The sequence below is a fragment of the Salvelinus namaycush genome, chromosome 34, assembly GCF_016432855.1.
Source record: "Salvelinus namaycush isolate Seneca chromosome 34, SaNama_1.0, whole genome shotgun sequence".
Taxonomy (NCBI): Eukaryota; Metazoa; Chordata; class Actinopteri; order Salmoniformes; family Salmonidae; genus Salvelinus; species Salvelinus namaycush.
The window spans coordinates 5,088,114-5,103,741 of NC_052340.1; the positions used below are offsets into that span (position 1 = coordinate 5,088,114).

Genomic DNA, 15,628 nt, shown 5'->3' on the forward strand with positions numbered 1-15,628 from the left:
TTGCATGGCCTTGTGCTGATGTGTAAATCTTACTACCTCCTAATGTTATCTATGTAAAGATTTGTGTAAGCCAATGTCATGGCAGAGACAACAAGGCGTCTAATATAGCGACCTTCAACGTATCTCCCTCAACTCCTCAAACTTCCACTGTCCTTCACCCTACTTCAGATCACAGGCAACCAAGTGGAGGAGGGGAAGATTGTAGGTCGCCCCTCATTCCCCGCCCATGCAGGGGAATGTGTGTGTGTGTGTGTGTGTGTGTGTGTGTGTGTGTGTGTGTGTGTGTGTGTGTGTGTGTGTGTGTGTGTGTGTGTGTGTGTGTGTGTGTGTGTGTGTGTGTGTGTGTGTGTGCGCACAATACAAATGCGCACGTGTCTCTGTGTGTGTATCACTCCCTGCCAATGCTTCTCCTCCAGGCTAGCGTTCTGTCTGTATGACGGAGTAGACCACAGCAGTGACAGTAGAGGTTATCAGGGATAGAGTGCAAAACAATGTCACAGGAAATCAATGGAGACCATCACAGCCGTGCCAGGAGAGGCAGCACAGAGACCCTGATCCTGACGAGACCCGTCACTGCCAGGTTCAGTAGGGAAGCGCAGCAGACCTGGAGGACACACGAGGGCTGCAGTGTGTGTACAAGCTTTTCCAAGCCGTCACTTTATCTCAAACACTGCAGCCCTCCAGGACCAGAGTCAGGCTAAGTTGGCCAAGTATCACACAACTGTCCCGGGGAAAACCATAGATAGGCCTTTTATCATGTTCATGTGGCACAGGGGTTTGGTTAGGGTCAGAGCTGTGGTCAGGTTGCAGGGGAAGCCAGTGGGGTGAGATCAGGTAGACGGAGAGACGGTTCATCCTGGAAGAGCTTGAGACTGACTCACCACGGGAACCCTTCAACGACCAGAGTGTAATCGAGCTGAACTTTCTACATCGTTACACATTCACAACCCACTGAAGCGACAGTAAGGTCCTAGTCATCTCCACCACTCACTAATCATCTATTCATTCATTATCAGGTCAAAGTTTTCACTCATTACAACAATTTTGTCTCCTAATAAGGATTAAGGACGCTAACATTTTGGCAAACTGAACAGACATTAAGGGTCTCGTTTCATTTCCTCCTGTCACTCTCGATCAGTTTGCAAAGTACTGTTTGGCTACATATATTTCCTCACTTTATTATCGTCTTCATGTATATTTTACCCCGGCCCTGGAGGTTGTGTATGAAGACCACACAGCCCAGTCTCTGTTGTAGTCTATCTATACCAGGGCTGGTATTAGTAAAGCATCTCAGAGTAGGAATACTGATCTCGGATCAGGTCCCCCTGTCTACATAATCTGAATGCTGATTGGCTGACAGCCGTGGTATGACAACACATGTATTTGCACTGCTCTAATTACGTTGGTAACCAGTTTATAATAGCAGTAAGGCACATCGGGGGTTTGTGGAATATGGCCAATATACCACGGCTAAGCTCTGTATCCAGGCACTCCGTGTTGTGCGTAAGAACAACCCTTAGCCGCGGTATATTGGCCATACACCACACCCTCCCGGGCCTTATTGCTTAATTATGTCGCCATTCTATGCGTAGGCTACCTCTTTATCTCAAATGCATTATTATCCTGCGTGGCGGTCTGTTCCACAAGTGACTTTTTCCTTGACCTCGGTCACTTGGCTCTGTCACGATACGTAACCGCTCTCTCCGTCTGGAGCATGTGCCCAATAATTCCGCTGGTAGCTGTAGCTCTCTCGTTGCTCTCTCTGTGATTATGGCGAGCGACTAGTGTGATTACCAGCTCCAGTGTGTGTTTTGCGTTGTTTGGGCCAGGGGTACACAGGCACTCCGAGCGGTGGGGGGGGGGGAGCATCTTCAGAGGCCTCACTAATTGCTATGGGAGTAATTAAAAGGCATTACATTCCTGCTTTACTTTGTCTTCTGTAGTTTGGGCCAGAGCTGTGTCTGCCTACGGGTGGCTCAAAGCCCTTCATGTTCCTGTGGCTCCTGTTTCCTATGGCACTTGCCATTTTCTGCCTACCCCTACTTAACTCTGTTTAGTTCTTTTCATTGTTTGGGGATAAAACCCATCCCTTTCACCTATGTGGGCCATCCTCTGTGCCCTGGGTTGCGATGGGTCTGTCTGGAGGAGTTTCCTTGCACCTCTTGTTTTGGGCCGTGGCGAGCCCATCTCTTTCAGTTTGGCAAAGGTTCCGTGAACTGTGAAGGCTAGCGGCGACATCGAATAACGTAACGTTTCACATTTTAGTTGAATTAGAAACGTATCAGTGCACCGCATAACCAGATGTGTTTGCCAAACACGTCCTGTTTCGTTGCGTGGCTGCGGTAGTCTGTGTCTGTCCGCCCTCCCAATAGTAGTTATGGCCCAGTTCTGCTCTGTCTGTCGGCCTTGGCACAGTGTTGTGGACACCCAGAGACATGACAGAACTTCCACTTTCTCCTGACCTGCGTTCAGCTAAATAAAGGGCTCTTTCTCCGGCTGTTGCAGCCGGGACCTATCTGGGATTGGGACTGATAGCGTATCAAAGCCAACGCGCCTGGATGAGGGAAGATTTTGTGCCGGAGCAGCAGGATCAGAGCAGGACCCTTCGGAAGGGCCTTTTTGAATCGCCTGTCTTTCTCCAAAACAAAGACATGATGCATTTGTGTGGTGAACTGGTGCTCAACTGACTGGGGGGGTTTTGTTCACTGCAAATGAGTTTTGTACATGGTATGTGTGTAATGCTGTCACATGCCAAAAGTGAATCACAGAGGATTGTGCAGAACGTACACACGATTCATTCACTCTCTGCCTTGTGAGATGTGACACTCAATATTATTCAAATTCGGCCGAGTAGAATGATGAATAGAAGCTTGTGTGGGAAATGATTACGATCCTCACAAAACATATTTTCCCCTCGGTACCAGTAGCTAACATCCGTTAAACAATGTCAGACTGAGAAATTGCCTGGATCATAAGCTTACTGGAGACAGATGTTGGGATGGAATGAGAACAAGGATTGGCGGATCATGAGCCTGAATGGAGAGAGACAGAAACACGGGGATGAAGCCAAAGAAACCGATAGGGATGGAGCAACGAAGGAGAGGAGGGAGTGTGAGCGGAGAAGAGACTGAATAAAATGGCGATAGATGAGCCTAGGTATAAGGGACACAGAAAGAGAGAGAGTATAACATTAGAGAGTTTTGAGCAGAGAAGACCCTGAATAAAGCAGAGGTGGATTAGGAGTCTAGGGAGGCTTTTTATAGCGACGGGGCGGTGGTGAAGCCTGATTCTTTGTGACTGCCATATTAAGGCGAGTCATTTTGGTTCAGTGAACACGCTCCTGCTCTCTTGCTCCTCGCGGTCTCTCGACTCCGTCACTTTCTCCCCCTTTCGGTTTCCCTCCCCCCTAGCGTTCTACTGTTCTGTCACTTTACATTCTCTCCCCCCCTTCTCGGTATTCTATTCACCCTTCCCCTCCTTAGCTGAGTATGAAGTAGCTTAGTTGTGTGCATCCTCCTTTGTTTCTTTCTGAAAACGCCATGGCAAGGGAGGGTGAGAATGGACAGAAGGATGGGTGGAGTAGGGTCGGGCGATGTTACGATAGTATCTGATATCGAAGATGATCGGCAGCCATCGTCGATGGGGGCGACATTGTGATGTGACAGGCTATGTATAGCCCATTTCAACTTGACTGGCACCACGCAGTAAGGGGCTGACTGGGTAGCCCACAGCAAGGCCGTGCCATGTGGCCCATTCCTTTGTTATAGCCTGCACAACCTATTTCAATAAATATGCTATAAACAATTTATAGAATGCAAGAGAATAATGTAGACAGAGATTTTCATCAAAGCAGCGCAAAATTTCCAGTCAGAAAATGTTCGTTTTTTTCAAAACATTTCGGCTGATCTGGGCAATATAGCTGACGCCCATTTTATTTTTTATTTTTTTGTGGACACTACGGTGTCTTAATTATTTTAAAAGCCATATTTTGTATTTTCTCTCCATTTGATATGAATATGACCAGTTTTTTGCCGGCCACGCTACTTCGTGATCAAACTATGAATTTATCTAACGGAGTTCTCAGAACATTTTAAGTTATTGAATAACCTAACCTAACCACTGCATGGCAACTGCACCATCCTCGATCACGTGGCGCCACAGGGGATGTTGCGAACAGCCCGGTACATCACTAGGGCCGAGCTCCCTGCCATCCAGGCCCTCTATATCAGACGGTGTGAAAGGAAGGCCCGGAAAATTGTTAGACTCCAGCCACCCAAGCCATAGACTGTTCTCTCTGCTTCCGCACGGCAAGCGGTACCGGAGCATCAAGTCTGACAGAAACAGGCTCCTGAACAGCTTCTATCTCTAAGCCATAAGACTGCTAAATAGCTAACAAAATGGCTACACAGACTATCTGCATTCTTCTATTTTATTATCTCTTCACACACTCACTCTATGCACACTCTACACACACACACACACACACACACACATGCATTCATACTGACTCTACACACACTATGCTTCTCACGATACCAACAAACGATATGATACCAGGCCAAGTATCACGATGCCAAGTAGTATCGAAATACCACGGTGGGAAAAAATCAGTGGCTTAGCATCCCCGTCCCCCCAACGCCTGTTCACGTTTTTTTTTTTTACGTTCTCCAAAAAACTGTCTCTGAAATTCACACTTCTACTCAATACAACCCGTTGAATTTAACGTCACACTGTTCAGTGTACAATAGAATTCTGCATAGAATGGCTGATTTGCTCATATTTGCAAAGGCCTAACTGTGATTTGGCTGGATGAATGGGAGGAAGGAATATACATCAGTGGAGGCTGCTGAAGGGAGGACGGCTCAATAATAATGGCTGGAACGGCATCAAAACACACAGAAACCATGTGTTTGATACCATTCCACTCATCCGCAACAGCCATTATCACGAGCCCATCCTCCCAAATGAAGATGCCACCAACCTCCTGTGATACACATGCATAATGATCTGCATGTCATTGTGTCAGTAAGGGGAAAACACTGCATGAAGCCTTTACTCTTCAGTACACACACATACCACTTTCTCTCTCTCACACACACACGCACATGCACACTGCTCCCAACTTTTAAAACGTTAGGCACCAAACAGAATTTAAGGAGCACCAGAAATAAATAGATTTTTATCTAGTTTAGGCTTAGATTAGGCCTAATATGAATCCTACCTTTTGAAGCACATCTCATGAATAGCAGACCATTTTCCTTTCTTCTTGTGCCAATCAAATGTGCCTAAACCTACTGTCAAGTACCAGGTTGAAAGCTAGCTAGGTAGCATAACTGAACGTTTTTTTGTTATCAGGCCAATAATTAGCGACCTGGGATTTTTCTCTTTTTTTTTTTAAACGGCCCAGAACATGGTTTGTGAAATTATATAAAATGCATGCGAATCTCGATAGGACAAAAAAAATGGGATCTCCGGTAATATGGGCCTTTTTTATTTTATTTTTTTATTTACCGTTTAGGCTAGAGACGAGCCCTTTTCTTTGCTGTAAAGCTGCAAGCATGCCGGTCACGATTCTTCCCATTTTCCCTCTGACACTCAGAGGCTGCATGATAGTGAGCTTGCAAAGTCGACTCAGACGGGTCCGTGCTCTTGGTTATAACAGGTGATGAAATGATACAATGTATCAACATTGCTCGCTTTGCACACTGCTCCAATGAAACAAATGTAGAAATCTAACAACAGAACACTCATCGGGGTCTGCATCCCCACTCGCCGTCACGGCTAAATTATATATTTTTTTAAACTGAAGGTGGAATAGACGTGAAGTGCTGACGGAGAGGAGCAGGTGAGTGAGGGCTGATAAGGGATGTAAGCAGGATGATTACAGCTGCCACACGTGATATACACATGAAAGTGAAGTGGATATTATTGGACCTGCCCATACAGTTGCTTCAATTCAACTGAATTTATAAACAAAACTGACTTTTATAAACATTTTATAAAAGGCACGAGCAGGTTCTTAAGATCGGTAGGGCATAAAAAGTCGGTAGTATCATATGAAACGGTACTACGGTATTCTAAAATGTTGGTATCATGACGTTTTGGTACCGTGATATTACCGGTATATCGAGCAACACACACATAATCATCAAACTGAGCAGCAGCATATACTGTGTCATATATCCTGATGCCTAGTCACCTTACCCCTATACATATCTATCCCTACCACTCCAGTATCCCTGCACATTGGAAATATGGTATTGGCACTGACCCTGTATATAGCTTCCTTATTTTCTTGTGTTCTTCTTATTTCTATTTCCTGTGTGTTTTGTTCTATTTAAAAAAAAAAAATATCGTTGTTTTATACACTGCTCAAAAAAATAAAGGGAACACTAAAATAACACATCTGAATGAATGAAATATTCTTATTAAATACTTTTTTCTTTACATAGTTGAATGTGCTGACAACAAAATCACACAACAATTATCAATGGAAATCAAATTTATCAACCCATGGAGGTCTGGATTTGGAGTCACACTCAAAATTAAAGTGGAAAACCACACTACAGGCTGATCCAACTTTGATGTAATGTCCTTAAAACAAGTCAAAATGAGGCTCAGTAGTGTGTGTGGCCTCCACGTGCCTGTATGACCTCCCTACAACGCCTGGGCATGCTCCTGATGAGGTGGCGGATGGTCTCCTGAGGGATCTCCTCCCAGACCTGGACTAAAGCATCCGCCAACTCCTGGACAGTCTGTGGTGCAACGTGGCGTTGGTGGATGGAGCGAGACATGATGTCCCAGATGTGCTCAATTGGATTCAGGTCTGGGGAACGGGCGGGCCAGTCCATAGCATCAATGCCTTCCTCTTGCAGGAACTGCTGACACACTCCAGCCACATGAGGTCTAGCATGGTCTTGCATTAGGAGGAACCCAGGGCCAACCGCACCAGCATATGGTCTCACAAGGGCTCTGAGGATCTCATCTCGGTACCTAATGGCAGTCAGGCTACCTCTGGCGAGCACATGGAGGGCTGTGCGGCCCCCCAAAGAAATGCCACCCCACACCATGACTGACCCACCGCCAAACCGGTCATGCTGGAGGATGTTGCAGGCAGCAGAACGTTCTCCACGCGTTAGTGGCGAATTTGCCAATCTTGGTGTTCTCTGGCAAATGCCAAACGTCCTGCACGGTGTTGGGCTGTAAGCACAACCCCCACCTGTGGACGTCGGGCCCTCATACCACCCTCATGGAGTCTGTTTCTGACCGTTTGAGCAGACACATGCACATTTGTGGCCTGCTGGAGGTCATTTTGCAGGGCTCTGGCAGTGCTCCTCCTGCTCCTCCTTGCACAAAGGCGGAGGTAGCGGTCCTGCTGCTGGGTTGTTGCCCTCCTACGGCCTCCTCCACGTCTACTGATGTACTGGCCTGTCTCATGGTAGCGCCTCCATGCTCTGGACACTACGCTGACAGACACAGCAAACCTTCTTGCCACAGCTCGCATTGATGTCCCATCCTGGATGAGCTGCACTACCTGAGCCACTTGTGTGGGTTGTAGACTCCGTCTCATGCAACCACTAGAGTGAAAGCACCGCCAGCATTCAAAAGTGACCAAAACATCAGCCAGGAAGCATAGGAACTGAGAAGTGGTCTGTGGTCACCACCTGCAGAACCACTCCTTTATTGGGGGTGTCTTGCTAATTGCCTATTTCCACCTGTTGTCTATTCCATTTGCACAACAGCATGTGAAATTTATTGTCAATCAGTGTTGCTTCCTAAGTGGACAGTTTGATTTCACAGAAGTGTGATTGACTTGGAGTTACATTGTGTTGTTTAAGTGTTCCCTTTTATTTTTTTGAGCAGTGTACATTGTTTTATAGTACTACTGATATTGATTACTGCATTGTTGGAAAAGAGCAACAAAGGCATTTCACTTCACAGTAACTTAACCCGGAACTAAAAACACGATAGGCCTAAGGTAATAATGAGACGGGTGGAACAAACAATGGCAAGATAGAAAAATCTAATGAGTAGTTCGAACAAACCTTACAGTTGAGCGTCGCTTAATCTAAATGAAGTTATGCATCCCTCCTCCTTGCCGTTGCAAACCAAACGTCCGAAAGAAAAATCCTACTAATTAAAATAGCTTATCAAAAGCATTAAGACGAGTTAAAGTTATGAGGAGTATTTCCCAAATAGAGGCCATTCTAATAGTGTTTGTCCTAAAGTTGAAGCTTTCAAATGGTAACAATTGTGAAAATCAGATTTTATCACAGATTTTATTTTGAATGACAAATATTACAGTCAACAAGAAGTGAAATTGAGTGCTCATTTTTTCAAAAGTTTGAACGAGAACTCAAAAGAAAACTTACAGCTTATGAAAGAAACTGTGTAGAGTAGGCCTATCCTATTTCCATAGTTTATTATTAGCTATGTAAAGTGCATTTGGAAACTATTCAGAGCCCTTCACTTTTTTCACGTTTTGTTACGTTACCGCCTTATTCTAAAATTGATGACAGTTGTATTTTTTTTAATCCATCTACACACAATACCCCATAATGACAAAGCAAAAACAGGTTTAGAAATGTTTGCAAATGTATTACAAATTAAAAAAACAGATGCCTTATTTACATAAGGGCGGCAGGTAGCCTAGTGGTTAGAGTGTTGGACTAGTAACCGAAAGGTTGCAAGATCGAATCCCCGAGCTGACAAGGTAAAGATCTGTCGTTCTGCCCCTGAACAAGGCGGTTAACCCACTGTTCCTAGGCCGTCATTGAGAATTTGCTCTTAACTCACTTGCCTAGTTAAATAAAGGTAAGTATTGAGCTCGGGTGCATCCTGTTTCCATTGATCATCCTTGAGATGTTTCTGCAACCTGATTGGACATGATTTGGAAAGGCACACAAGACAGACCAATACTGGTTCATAACATGTGACAGACCAATACCTCACAAGGCTTCTTTCTATGCTGAGACCTTGAAACCAAGATCTTTCGTTCATTCTCAAAACAATGTCTGGGCGTACTGACAAATTGCAGCTACTGATAGTGAGGATTTGTACAGTCAGCCACTTGCATGAACACAGAAATTGGTTATTAGAACAGCGCATGAATAGAAGACAGAAATTAGTTACAAGAAAAGCGCAAACATTAAAATTCCCATTACAAACGAAAAACAATTTAATCCATTTTAGAAGAAGCCTGTAACGTAACAAAATGTGGAAAAAGTCAAGGGGTCTGAATACTTTCCGAAGGCCCTGTATATAGAACCTAGCCTAGGCGGTCGGTCCCGTGTGGCTCAGTTGGTAGAGCATGGCGCTTGCAACGCCAGGGTTGTGGGTTCGATTCCCACGGGGGGCCAGTACAAAAAAAGTATGAATGTATGTACTTGTAAGTCGCTCTGGATAAGAGCGTCTGCTAAATGACTTAAATGTAAATGTAAAATGCATAATAATAAAGGAAGATTAGGCAAAGATGCAAATCATTGATTAATTATCCAGTTCTGGGGACAGCACAGTTGCAGGCTCTGAAGCCGTGCCCTTCATGATTTACAACCCATCACACGACGCTCAGCCAGCGAGGCTGTCTTGTGCGTCGGCACACACAGACACTCACCTCTTTCGTGCCACGGCTTCAACAGAGAGGAGTAGGCTACTGAAAAAGATTTGGCTCCAAAATATATTTTGTCATGATTCCTCTCGTCCCTCTCGCAGCATGCGGGCTCGTGTTAGCTGTCCTTTTTAGCTTTAAATCTTTTTAATTATTATATATTTTTTGTCAAAAGTGTTTCCCAATAGGGGATGATGTTTTATGGGTACTTAATCACGATAGGACAAAGGTTGACTTCACCCAACCTCAAAGTCATGCTCATGTCTGGCCTGGTGCTTACACTTATACCCATTGCACACACACCTCACATACCTACTCTCACACACGAATGCATATGACCTCTCACTGCCTGACACCAGCTGTAATGCACTTGTGTACACACACATACCTCTCACGGGCTGATGCCAGGTACATAGCATAGATGCTCTCATATTTATCATCGCCCTGAGCAGATAGGAGAAAAATGAGGAACCATACATACTGCTGTAAGTTAAATTAGCTGAAAGATGACACTGCAGCAGTAACCCAACGTGTGTGGTGTGTGGTGTGTGTGTGTGTGTGTGTGTGTGTGTGTGTGTGTGTGTGTGTGTGTGTGTGTGTGTGTGTGTGTGTGTGTGTGTGTGTGTGTGTGTGTGTGTGTGTGTGTGTGTGTGTGTGTGTGTGTGTGTTGCTGCTGCTGCTGCTGCTGAAATATGACACTAGTATGATAATAATAACCCTGCTTGTCAGGCATTCTGAAGATTAGTCTCAGCAGGAGAAATCCTCTGTCAAATCCCCTCACCTCACTACTCTCTCTCCTCTCTCTCATATCCTCCTCTCTACCTTAATCACTCTCTCACACTCTGCTGCAGATGAGTTGCTGTAGTCAGTTTTCGTGGTGTCATTTCATTGGGTTTGGAGGGGTGAATCTGGGTCAGTGTGGGTTAGTGTTTAGGTGTGCATGTTAAGAAACAGCATATTACTGTATGCATGTTTTTGTTGTTGTGGTCATCAGCATATCAATGTGTGTTTTGTCTCCTCCCCAGATCTGCCCAGAGCCTGAGAGAAGAGAGACAGCCTACTGTGTGACTGGGCATATGACAAGCAGTGTCTCACCCTCCCAGTGAAAGCGATGTGTGTGGGAGGTGGAGGCCACAGCATCAGCAGAGTGTGTGTGGGGATCCTCTCCCACTCCCCTACCCCCCACCCTGGCCCGGGATGCCAGCCCACTACCCCCCTGCCTTCTGTCCTGCCCTGAGCTCTCCTGGGGCGCCATGAACACCTACAGAGATAGAGGGGTCACCTGCACCTCCTCAGACCTGCTAGAGAGGAGTGGAGGGGGAGGGCCTGGGTCCCTCACACAACATGCCGCCTTCCACCTCACCCTCAACGGCCATCCTGCCCCCTCCTCTGACCCAGCCACCCAATCCCGTGTCTCCGTTCCCAAGATGGGCGTCCGCGCCCGTATTGCTGAGTGGCCGCCGCGCCATGCGCAATCGAGGGAGTCGCTCCTGGAGAACGGGCAAGGCGGTAATCACCATGGAGACGACCCCTCCACGACGATCTCCTCCGCATCTTTCCCCATCTCCGAGGTCGGGCTGGTGCGGGGAGGAGTGGCTCGTTTACCGAGGCGACGCACGAAGGACGTGGAGTTCCGTGGTGGGTACGGGGGTGGAACAGGGTCTCCCGCAGGCCTGCGTGCCTTCCCCCCGTTACGGCAGCGCTCCAACAGCGAGGTGACTCTGAGCGAGCAGGACGAGAACGAGGTGGAAGGCCGTGGAGGTGCTAATCTGTTCCGGGAGTACGGCAGCACCTCCTCCATCGACGTGCAGGGCATCCCCGAGCAGAGCTTCTTTGACATGCTCAGCCAATTTCACCAGGAGAGGCCCGACCAGCGCAGCACTGCCCCCGTACACCTGGGGGAGCTACTGTACACCAACTCCCCTCCCTCGGCACCCCTCCCCACGGGCCACTCCCCCACCCCCACACCCCGGGGGGAGGATGGAGGGATGGGACGGTTGGAGAACAGGGTGAGGAAGAAGAGTGGGGGGACAGACTCGTCTCTGGGGACATCCTCTCTGTTCCGGAAGCTCCGCAGCTCCAGCAGAGGGGAGCTGGACAGAGGGGAGGCGGGGGAGGACGGGGGAGGCCGTAACTCTACAGATACCCCCTACAAACCCTGGGTGTGCCCCAAGAGCTTTGTCCACTACGACGCCCAGAGCATCCTGTTTGACCTCCATGAGGCTGCTGCTCAGCGCGCGTATGTATCCCAGCGGAGGAACACTGCCACTGGGGCATCGGCGGCCTCCGTCTCCCTGGCTGTTTCACGGTCCTCAACTCTGAGTGGGTTGGACGCCACGTACTCTAGCGTTGAGGACCTGACGCTAGGCCTCGACCCCAGCGCGCCCACCCCCTCCCTGGGCGTGGACCCTCTGGACGGCCCCCCCGGAGGCCCCACCTCCAGTTTGCTCCTCCTCAGCTGCCCCCACTTCCGCAACGAGACGGGGGGACACGGGGAGCGCAACGTCAGCTTCCTGAGCTCCTCGGCCGAGCGGGGAGGGGAGGGGGGAGCGGGTGACATGGCGAGGGGCAGCCTTCGGCGTAGCAACGCCAGTGTGTCGGTGGTGGAGGTGCCCATAGAGCAGCAAGTCACCAGAATGGACAGGCTGAAACTCTATAGCATCGAGCACGTGGACCTGGGGGCGCGCTACTACCGAGACTACTTCCACGGGAAAGGTAACAACTGATCTGATGTTACCACTCAGTCCAGCCGCCCTATCCTGCCTAACTTGTACTACTATTAGAATTAACTCTCCCTATCATGTTCTGCTGTCAATAAAAGTCTAGCCGTGTCACTAGTGTTTCCACTGGCAGTACTCTCTCCTCCTCCATCCAGCTGTCCCTGTACGGGCAGCCAACCTGGCAGCGGTCCCAGAGGATAACATGTACCTGCCTCTGTCTGTTGGCAAACTGACTTCATAGCTCTGAGAAGAATTAGCTTACTCCCTCACACACACGTTGACCTCTCTGCCTCTGCACATGAATCCTGACACTGGTTGTCTCTTCCTATTAAAATGCCCCTGATCATAGAGAACAGCTGTGTGTGTGTGTGTGTGTGTGTGTGTGTGTGTGTGTGTGTGTGTGTGTGTGTGTGTGTGTGTGTGTGTGTGTGTGTGTGTGTGTGTGTGTGTGTGTGTGTGTGTGTGTGTGTGTGTGTGTGTGTGTGTGTGTGCGCTCCCAGCATCGCCTCTCTAGACCCTGGAAAAATAGATGGCTGCCCCCCTAGGACAGAATCATCTGCTAAGAGCCTAATTAGAGACAGAACGCTGTGTGGAACATGAGACGACTCCGGTGCTGTAACTGTAATACCCTGCATGCATGTCAAAAAGCTGACATTTATACTGCAGGACAAAGCGGGAATGCTAAACATGGCTGAGCCCCTTCAATTATGCAGGGACGAAACAAGTCGAAAACTAGATTCTTCCATGGGTTTCTTCCTCCTCCACGCACAAATGGGAGAAGTCGCTCGCAGTTTGAGGAGTAAGCTGTTAATGAATCATATGGATATGTTTATGGCTTTTTACTTTAGGAATGTGTCTTATCAGAGATTTCCACTTATTCATCAAACTGTAGATAAGCAGATAGGGCTACTCATTCTTCAGTCTGTTATTTTATTACAGTTATAATAAAATGTAATAAAATATCATGTGGGGCGATCTGTTTATGAAACCAACATTTCTGGCTACGAGGCCTATATCACGCAAAGCAATAAGGTTAGTACGTCAAAGCAAGCGATCTGTATTGTTGTGGGTTGAAGAACAAATATAATTGAATTTAGTCATTTGTATATTATTATTGTATTATCTACTCTACCTATCTGAAGGTCACTCAAGCATGTGACATCTGAAAACGTGGAATCTGTTTCCGAGCAAGCCATGCCACCACACCACAGGCTCAGCTGTGCAGTCTTTGTTTGTCATTTGTAGCTCTAATCAATCTCCTCAGGTTCCTTGATGATCGGATTGAATTCAATGTGCAATTGAAAATGGATTGAAACCACATACAAGCACTGTTCTCACACTCCACCCTTCAACCTCTTCTCTTTCCCTCCTCCGCTCTGAGCCTGTTCTCTCCATCTCCTTTCACTCAACCCCCCCTACTTTCCCTCCTCCATTTTTCCATGTCCAAAGGCTGTTATTGCAATGATCAATACACGGTGTTCAACAGTACAAAAAGCATGTCCAGATATGTTGTGAACACACTCTCTCCCCGTGTGTCACTGCAGAGCACTCTAACTACTTTGGGACGGACGAGAAGCTGGGTCCGGTGGCTGTGAGTATCCGCAGGGAGAAACTGGACGACACTAAAGACCTGAAGGACCAGTACCAGTACCGCATCATCGCCAGAACCAGTGAGGTACTAACACCCACCCCACCTCCCACTGCCTGCCTACACACAGCTAGATGGAACACCGAGTAGGCTGAATACTGACGCTGCCAAATGTGTGTGTCGTTTGAGTAGGCAGAGTGCACTTGAGACACAGTGTGTGGGAGTGTGCGTTTTTTGGACGCTGTTATTTATGCCTGGACCGGACCTCAGCGAGTCCCCACGGCTCATCCTGTATCCACCCACACTACCCTCTCCCTTCACACCTTCCACACGCACTCATACCTCCCCTCCTCTCTCCAATCCCTCCATTCTCTGCCAGTGGAAATTTCCACCTGACCAGGCCCTGCTCAGAACAGCTAAGCCAAACGCTGCCCCGGGCCCGGCCCCGGCCCCGGTCCACTGGTAGGCCTTCCTCCACTAATACCCCAGCTAGTGATAGGTCAAACCTCTTAATTCGAAGCAAAGATGTAGCCGGACAACTCACGCTAAATTCTTTCCTTTGCTCTGTGGATCGCTTCATGCTTTAGTCTGAGACTGCCGTCGTTGAAGTCATTTGTGGTGAAGAGGTGCGTTGTACAAAACAAAGTCATCAGCGATTCGATCGTCTCTAACTGATCAGAGTATCAAAGCCAACGACACATTTTCAAACCGCCGCTTTACCCACGTGCGTTCTGGCTCTGGCCCTACCCATCGGTTTCTGGACCAATCGCATTCGGTAAAGGGTTGGGGAGGTCCTCAGATCCAGACTCATTGCGGAGAAGAAACTAACGTCCGTAAACTTTGGCGTAGTGTTTGGCCGGAGCAAGGAGTCTGGGTAGTCAGGCAAGCAAAGATGTGCTATGATTGGATCACCACCCCTCCAGGCCTGGGACAGGGCATTATCTATGATTGGCCAATCACCCGTCTAGCATTACCAAAGTCCTCTTTAGTAGATTATAAACACCAAGTGTGGACACTTTCTCCTTGGACAGGGTTTTGAATAACGGGTGCCCCAGGGTGCGGGGATCTCCCATTAACAAACTAGGGCACCACCAGAAGCACTGAAATATTCATGTGAAAAAGCCCATAAACAATCCAGGCCACTATTTTTAGGGCACTCAAGAGTCCACATGCACCTGGCACTACCTTTCCTGCACACTCAAGTTCTCTCAGGATGTTTCTTGTACAATGCATTCGGAAAGTATTCAGACCCCTTGACTTTTTCCCCAAAAACGTACATTACAGCCTTATTCTTTAAAAAAAAATACTCAATCTACACACACTACCCCATAATGACAAAGCGAAAACATACCTTATTTGCTTAAGTATTCAGACTCTTTGCTATGAGACTCGAAATTGAGCTCCGGTGCATCCTGTTTCCAGAAGGACAACCATCTCTGCAGCACTCCACCAATCAGGCCTTTTAAGGTAGAGTGGCCAGACGGAAGCCAATCCTCAGTAAAAGCCACCTGACAGCCCGCTTGGAGTTTGCCACAAGGCACCTAAAGGACTCTGACCATGAGAAACAAGATTCTCTGGTCTGATGAAACCAAGATTGAACTTTTTTGAATGCCAAGCGTCACGACTGGAGGAAATCTGGCACCATCCCTACGGTGAAGGATGGTGGTGGCAGCATCACGCTGTGGTTTTTTTTCAGTGGCAGGGACTAGGAGA

At 47.7% G+C, this 15,628-nt stretch overlaps 1 protein-coding gene across 2 annotated transcripts in view; it reads left to right on the forward strand.

The window, feature by feature from the left end:
* LOC120028236 (signal-induced proliferation-associated 1-like protein 3) overlaps positions 1–15,628 on the forward strand; it is a 98,481-nt gene that overhangs the window by 46,779 nt on the left and 36,074 nt on the right. For both annotated transcript variants that reach the window (XM_038973402.1, XM_038973403.1), the window contains exons 3-4: positions 10,633–12,322; positions 13,872–14,002. In XM_038973402.1, coding sequence (XP_038829330.1) covers positions 10,861–12,322; positions 13,872–14,002 — 1,593 coding nt within the window. In that variant the 5' untranslated portion in view covers positions 10,633–10,860. The remainder of the gene's footprint in view (positions 1–10,632; positions 12,323–13,871; positions 14,003–15,628) is intronic.